Below are 8,855 nucleotides of genomic sequence, written 5' to 3' on the forward strand. Positions count from 1 at the left end.
TTGCTACCATATTATGCACAGCTGGTTTTCAGGAAGGTATTTCATTTCCTCCCTGCCACCTTTACCTCACATTAGCCTTACTTCCAGGAATGAGTTATATTTCCCCTTTCATTTCAAAATGCAATGGACTGCGCTTCGAATGATATACTGTACGTCCGTGAATGGATAAGGCGTTATTTCTTCTGCGTCAATTCTATTGCGCCATTACGTGCGCTAATCAAGCTTGTGAGGAACTCACAAAACGATGTTCTCACTGTTTACTTTGAATTCATATCACTTCGAGTGCGATGTTTCCCTCGTATGGTGTGTCAAAGATGGCGCCAGTTACTGACGCAGTCGTACGTCAACTTAATGACGCATCGTGTACAATCAAACGCAGCAGAGGCTCATTACAATAGAAGCGTAATGGAAACTGTACAATATTTCATTGTTTGAATAAATAAGTTGACCTACTAAAAGTGAAACTCTCATTATCGCAAAAGAAAAAAGTTAACGCCTTTTTACTCTCTAATATCTCGGTTATTTATATACACGTCCTTAGCCTAATTTAAAGCATTTTTCAAAGGGTCAGAGTGAACATCAATCGTTTTAATGTACATCACAGCAATTCGATGATGGGGGCCTTTTAACAATAGTTTTACAGTTCCTTCAGGAAATCCTCTGACATTGACCGTTATTTTTGACCTGGAAATCAAAGAGAGACTAAAGAAAATAATGCACTTTCCTGGCCTCGAAGCTAGACTATTCCTTTGACAGAATTGCCGATACAGAGGACCAATAGTACAAGGCCAACAGAAGCTAATTGAAGGTTAAATAGGCATAAACAGTTGTCTCTTGCCCTTGCTCTTACTAACGACTCCTAAGGTTTAAAGAAAAGGTTGAGTTCTGGGGAGAGGTGACAATTAATTTAAAAGCGTTATCATTGTTATTATGCAAGTGTGGAAGATCATCAGAGAAAAAATGTTCCCTGAAAAGCATGGCTCTTCAAATGCCTTCATATTCTAAATATGTATTCTAAATATGAAGTAACAGCTTTAAAAATGAGGCCCGATTTTTATGCCACATGTTTGTTTAGTCCCATATACATCTTTCTGTGTACACTGCTTGTCACTTTACCAATATAGGGCCGAATTTCTTATCATTTTGATGACTTTAGAACCTTGCAGTACACACCAATACTTATACATGATCAACTTTTTTCTGATCAATTTCACACCATTTCTTTCACAATGCAATCGCATGACGAGAACTCAACTTGGACTCCCCAAAACGTTCTACATTGTATATCAGCTTTTACCTATTGTTGGACTGTGATGAGAAATATACTAGCGATTCGCTAAACAATGAAACCTCTTTAAAAGAACACCGTTCTTTCTATTTCTAACAAGGTAATTTTCCCCACCCTATCACTTTTGGTTTCTATATTTTACAATAATAATAATAAGGTAAATCTATAAGGCACCTTATTTCAATAGGCCCCAAGATATCAAGATCTATTTATATTCATCAAGATTTACAACAAAAAAAATCTTTTCAATACATCGAGTGGATTTCCTCTATTCTAAAGAGTTTGGCAGAAAGTGGGTTCCCCTGTATTTAAAAATAATGAGCGATGGAAGTAATATCTGTGGTAGTGATTTTCCTTCAACCCGATGACTAATAAGTACTCTTACTGTCATAGGCTTTATACATGGACGGCTTGGTTACGGTAAGCTGTGGGTTAACAGTCATCATTATGTCGGTCAAATTGGTAAAAATAATGATAACAATTACACTGTAAAGCCAGCAATTGCTTTTATTTCATTCCAATTTGACATTTTCCGTCAAAAAGTCAACTTCAGTAAATCGGACATAAGATTGGTGTCGACTTCCTGAAAGTACAGCTATTATCCTGGAATGACATTTCGGGAAGACAAGCACCCGAAGGAAAAGCACGAATTTTCGGCTGATTGGAAGTTAATGAAACTAGAAAGTTGAATGACCGTGAACCCTCTAGTTGTTGTCTCTGTCTTCCAGCTCAGGGGATTGATTGTATTATTCCCTGTCTGCACCCCATCTCACAAAGTTGTTTCCAATTTTCACCCTCTCTACTTCTCTATGTCCCCTCTTTCTGTCTCTGTCTGTATGTGTGGTTTTCCCTCATTAACTAGCATAAAACTTTCTTTACAAAAAAAAGAATGTGCAGTTCTTTACTTTTTTTTCTTCTCCTTATTCCATCTACATAAACGAATCATTCAAAATGTGTATGTTCGCTTTCCCCTCTCATCCCCCCTTCCTTTCCCCCTTATCTCTCTCTCTCTTTTTTCTTGAAGAATATATTTCTTCTCGTCTCTCTTTATTTCTCTCTCTGTCTGTCTCTATCTCTTTCTCTCTCTTTCTCTCTCTCTCTCGCTCCCAGTATTTTTGTTTTGTTTTAAATGATATTTTATATCCAGTATTACATAAGAAATAATAGATCTGCTGCCCTCTCCCCCATCCCTCATTTGTGTTCGTCTATCTTCTCTATCACACTCTCCTATATGTAGGCAGTTATTTCTATCTGTATCTCATATGCAGATGCAATATGCGAGAGCTTATCTTCTTGGAGCATCTTGAGTGGTCGAAGCACTTTTTATCCTATGCACCGGTTACAATGTAAGGATCTCAAGATAATTTAGGTCACTATCTTTCTCCATTTCCTCATTCTCTGTCTCTCTTACTAACCTTAACCATCCAGGCCAGTTTCTTCTATGAGGCCCAGGAAGCCGCCCCTTCCCCTTCTTCCCCCTTTCTACATCTCATCCCTCCCTCGGCCCCCCCCCTCTTCCCCTCTCTATCTTTCACTCTATCCCTTTCCTTAAAGTTAAATAACCAAAATATCTTACTCTTTTGTCTTAACATGAACAAAAAAACAAAAATGTTACGTCTTTCAGGTTTTTGCACTTTCGTGTCAGCCGTCAGCATGACTGCTCCACGTTTTCCCCGGCAATGGTTTCTTGTTCATTTGTGAATTGCTTTCAATGTTAAACAAGAACAAGTCAGGTGAAAAGCATTGTTCATCCTGCTTGGACAAATTCCCCAAGTCCCCATATGATGTTCCCTTGAGCTTGGAAATAAGAAGGACAAAAAGAAATGCTGTATAGGTACATAAATAATGCGAATGAGCGCCTAAACAGTGACATAAAGCAAAGAAAGAAAGAAACAAACAAACAAGGGAGATAGAATAGATCACACTGACTCACTCCCATTCTCTACTACAAAATATGTGAAAGGAACAGCTCATGATATTCAAATTAAATATTCTGCAAACATTGCTTTCATCATCATGATCAGAGCATTTCCTAAGATGCCCTCATACCCGCTGCACTAGGTTAATGATCACGATTATGACAGTCAAGAAATTGTGCGTCGCCAGGGGCTTAACGTGCACTGATTGGGTCGTATAGTTATGATTAATGGGCGAGGCACAAACATTAATGACATATTGATGTGCTCAACCAATTCGTATACGTGCTGACATCAGAATATTAAACATGGGCAGAGGGTAGTGAATGCTCTGTGCTGTAATTGGGATGGATTTAGGTAATGTTGGTTCACTTTGGTTTGGGTGAATTGAAATCATGACAATTTGTGTTAATATTACTAATAAGGGAGTTTACAGATACAATCTGCGCATGGGCAGGTAAAGGTCATTTGTACCATAAATGTAAAACCCACAGTGATGAATACTGGATATGCGCTCATGAAAGTTATGTAACGTTTTTCATTTATGCACCAACGATACGCAGGTGGAAGTATTCTTTTCAAGAGGGCAAACAAAAGGTATTCATGAAGCACATCTAGGACTTTGGCAGTTATTATTCTAATATGCTCAAAGTGGAACTTCTCCATGTGTAAAAGATCTGTGGATATTATTTTGGGTTCATTTGTACCATGTGCTATCTGTAAACTCCCTTATTCAAAGGGTTCAGTTCCAGAATATTTGTTCATGTATAGTCAGATGTTTGTATTTTCATTAATGTATTCATTTATGTTTTTATTTATTCATTAAATAATTCGTTTATTTATCTATCTATTTATGTATTCAGTTTATGTATCCAAAACATTTGTTCATGTCTAGTCAGATGTTTTATGTTCATTTATGTAATTATTTAGGTATTTATATATTCATTTATTTATTCATTCAATCATTTATTCATTAAATCGTTTATTTATTCATCTATGGCCCATATTGAATTTTGTATAATGTGAATGTTCTCGTTGTGTATGAAAGTGTTGAATGGAAAGTGAACTTGACCCTGATCTCTAATATTGAACTTTGACATGTTACCATATAGATGATTATGCTTGTGTAGGAAAGGGAACTTTAAATGGGCCTTTAATAATCGAATTTTGAATAGCTCTTCATATCTATCAATTTTAATGGGTCGAAAAATCGACGATTGAACACAAAAACATTGAACCAATTGTGCGCGCAAGACGGTACATGGTATAATTATTATTCTTTCTAAAGAGGTGAATGTTTGAATTGTCGAAGTAGGAGTTTTCGGATTATTTTCTTTTCACCTTACTACGATGCGGCTTTACACCTCGATAATCACATCTGCGCATAATCATGACTGCTTTGACAGATCCTATGATTTATTTTCACATGAACATTCGGAGTTGGTATATACCTAAATACTTTCGGACCCCGTCCATCAAACATTTAAGGGCAGTTTAAAAAATGACATTTCCTGGCAAATACACTGTACACACGTAATCCAGGTTATCAACATGGTTCTGATACAATACTTCAACACAACAATACAGAGGTGATTATTGGTACCCCCTATATACCAATTATGGGATTATATTCACGTACTTCATTATACCGAACCTTGCCTTGCGCATAACTTATTACACCGCGTCATTATGTTTATTTCTTTGTTCTTGTTATCACGAGTTCTAATTTCAATAAAGATAATAGTTACATAAATACTTGCGAATATGCAAATGGATTATTGGAGCCATAATCAACAAAAGATCGAAAATTAATGCAAAATTCCTAAATTAGTGCTACTATTTTTAGGCTTATATATAACGATACATGCATTAAATAAATATAATAATAATTAATAAAACAAAGACATGGAGCTGTTAATGTGATAGGTTCCTTGGGGCGTTATTGTGATAATAATAGTGAACGTGTTTACAAAAATGACATACCTGTCTGCCAAATAGACCTATCAGCGTCAATCAACATGAACTTCAGACAAGGGTACCGTGTTAATTGCCGTTCGTTTAACATAGTTATTAATGTGGTTAAAGACATGCAGTTGGACGGTTTCCAAGGCTCGAGTTACACGGTATCAAGATGCAAGGTCGAGGGTTCAAAACCCCCTGGGAACAGATTGATTTGATGACTTGTTTTGTCTGACTACTATAAAGAAAGAAATTATACTCTAATAGGCAAGCAACTAATGGACCTACGGGCTCTAAGTTCTATCAGAGAGACTTGTTTATTGCCAATTTATATATTGTATTGAACAAGACTAGTGCATGGCCCAATCATACCTGGTTTTGACCAGGAACCTCCCGGTTACGAGACCACTGCTTAACCAGAGAGCCATTATGCCTCCCCGATTTGAATTGCATGCGCTGTCAATCGTCAGCTGATTCAAAAAATATTAGAACAACAAAATGTTAGAGTTAGGTTAGCTGTAATTTATTCTGATTCATTTTCTGCCGTGTGCTAACTATATCTAAATATTCCATCTATTACTATTAGCCGCATGGAGTGTTTCAGGTTCCAAAACATTTATTTTCCTTTTGAACCTTCATAATTATAAAGATAATGTTGCTCTAGAAATACATTTTAAATTGGCAAGAGGCAACTCCATGTGCAGTGAAGGGACTTTTTGTGCTCGGCTCTTGCAAAAATTTAACAATGAAACGATTTTCAGTTGATTTACACCCTCGTGTCTTGTCTAAATTTGAATTTGGATATTGTTTTCAGTCAATATCATGGATCAGTATTTTATCGAAAAGAGTCTTGAACGTCCTTACCTGTATACTTTGCAGCAAACTTTATGCAAACTTAGGGATGCAGCCAACATAATAATTTATGAATGATATTAGCCTATACAAAATTATTAACAGATGGTTTTGTTTTCTCTCGCACGGTACGCAAAATGTACATGACTTGTATACCCAACAGATATTAAGGCCGAGGACCAGTTATGCCTGAAATTTAAACTTTCTATTGATTTATCGAGACTTGTATCCGTTATGACTGGTCTCCTGAGCGACGAGCTTGACGGAAAAGCATTTTGAGTTGACCTATTTTGTCATAAATGGCATGGAAGTGATTCCACAATCGTTTGGTCATCGCGAACGCACGCGGGAGCAAGCGAGGAAACAAAGTACCATTAATTACGATACAGATTCGTTTTTTCGAAACATGAGATCAAATTGGGCATCAGGTACTTTCGTCGATTTTAGAATATTATTGATTACTTAGATCGATGACCCATTTTCCAGCAGCAATTTTAGTATAATATTGTGCAAATAGAAAGGTTGGATGTCAGTTTTTTCTAAGAATGTCGGCCTAGTTTCGACTACAATGAACTACGATTTCTATTATGACATCTAGATCGGGGGAGGGGGTGGGCTGTATCAAAGATTTTCAGGTATTGTCAAATATTCGATGTTTGCTTTCGTCTCGCTGTTTATGTTTCTTTTTTCAAGTTAGCGTTATGCCCATATATTTCGTAATAAAGATGCCTACATGTTTAGCAGCGGTCAGTCACCAAATAGGCCTCTTTGTTTACATTCCACTTTTCATTCAGAAATTAGATTCATCGCCACGGAAACCGCCTAATCTTCTATTCGGAGATGGTATACCTTTTAACCCTGTCTGCCGTAGTTATCCAGGCTCCTTTTCCTCAAGGGAAATCCAAGATCTGACTCGGCAGGCGACCCCACGACCTTCTACCTCTCAACTATTTGCAATCTGAACCGAATTCTTGATCACATGATCGCTATACCCTCGACACACCCCCGCCGTCCCTAGTAACCCATACACGACCATATACTACAACCATCGCGGGGGTGATTTATGAACACAACATTATGTCCCGACGTGGAAGCAAGCCTATAAATATTACAGGCGTGCTAAGACTGTATACTAGTAGGTTTCTTCTTATCAATGATCCTTGAGAAATCAACAAACATAATTATAAATAGTCATGATATAGTAGGAATATGCTAATAATATTATTACTATTAATAAATGCAAACCTTAGTAAATTTTTCGATGGACCTTCATGACAAGCGCGCTCTTTTCGAAGGATGCATGAAGCCGTACACAATATGATTGATTGAATTCTATCTTCATGTTGACAGCTGAATGAAGAATGCAACGAAATCTCTACTAGTAAAGCGGAATCGACAGCTAAGCATTTTTGGCAGTCATCGACATGAATATAGGTTAAAAACTATAATTACAGGCCCTCTGAATGGGGGAAATGCGCATAGTTACATGACTGTTATTAAAACTAAACAATGATTTTGGACACGACTAATACTGAAACAAAAAGACCTACTAAATCATTAAATAGGTTTATAACTTCGTGCAATTTCAAGACAACACGAACTTATATGATATTAAATTCGAACATTGAATTTGCCCCATTATTAGATTATGTAAAGAACAAAACTTTAAATAATTTCAAGCATGTATAGGCCCTGCGACCTACACTATTGTCTTTACAATCATTTGTTATGCTTAAGTATAGGTGTATACGAGCGGACGTACACGAAATACAGATAAGAACTATAACGGTGATAAATTGTTATTGACACTTATCTAATCGAACTTTGCTCTGTCAAATAAACCACCATCTGGAATGGCGATTTAATGCTATACACTCTAGAATCGAAGTTCTATGATAAAACATGGCGTTTGGGAAACACAATCTTGTATATAAAAATGGGTCACACTTACAATGAGAATGAAGGTCGCAATTGCCTCGGCTAAGATCTCCTTCGCAAGCTTGTTGCGAATTTGCAGCGGGCTCAGCAGCCTGTCCAAAGCGGTCGGCATTATGTATTGATTGTTGACAGCTCGTGTCGTCTGCTAGCTATGACTTCAAAAATCCGCGCCCAACTTCCAAGCTTGAACACGAGAAGGGTATCCCTTTCAGTTGAAAAGGAATCACTTTCAAGAGATACACAGGTATCCAACCTCGATGTCCACTATTGTTTACCGATTAAGTATGTCCGATGAACTTCGCGCCGCTTATTCAAACGTAACTATGTAGGCCTACTTGTAGTGAAACGATTCGGGGACAGAGCTCTATCAACGTTCCTCGCACAAGCGTTCAACTTCCGATTGTGCTACGCGTAAATAGTGTCTTGGCGCGCTGCCACACAAGTGTAGTTCATGCACACTACTAGGAGAGAAGCAAAACATTGGCGATTCCCCATGAGAGTGCATGCACGCCGCTCAACTGACAGCTAGCTTACTTGGGCGGTTAAAGTCGGTCAGTCAACAGAACTAGTCAGATATACCCAAGTTAAACATAATTAGTTTGGAGAGTAGGAGCTATACTGATGCAAATAGTCGTTCTATTCCAGCCACAGAGCTACCCCAACATATCACGCCCCCGTTAATTTTTGGATGAGCCTTTCTATATTGAAGAAGTATACGTAAAATTAAATTAAATAAACAATAATATCGCCATTATGTAGGCCTATATAGACCTAGAACTTTAGCCGGTAAAATATTTTTGTATAGAGAGAAAGAAGAGGAAGAGTGTAGAAACATCTAACTCTCATTATAATAATAACTTTTAAAACGGTGCTTATGGGCCATTATTTTCCGTAATCCACCC

General features: G+C 37.4%; 1 protein-coding gene across 1 annotated transcript in view; it reads right to left on the minus strand.

The window, feature by feature from the left end:
• Window positions 1-8,065, minus strand: part of LOC581006 (aquaporin-3) — a 47,223-nt gene extending 39,158 nt beyond the window's left edge. Inside the window, exon 1 of the mRNA XM_030976996.1 lies at window positions 7,967-8,065. Coding sequence (XP_030832856.1) covers window positions 7,967-8,065 — 99 coding nt within the window. The remainder of the gene's footprint in view (window positions 1-7,966) is intronic.
• Between the last annotated feature and the right edge of the window lie 790 nt (window positions 8,066-8,855).

This window comes from Strongylocentrotus purpuratus, unplaced genomic scaffold (assembly GCF_000002235.5).
Source record: "Strongylocentrotus purpuratus isolate Spur 01 unplaced genomic scaffold, Spur_5.0 spur5_scaffold_9, whole genome shotgun sequence".
NCBI classification, from domain to species: Eukaryota; Metazoa; Echinodermata; class Echinoidea; order Camarodonta; family Strongylocentrotidae; genus Strongylocentrotus; species Strongylocentrotus purpuratus.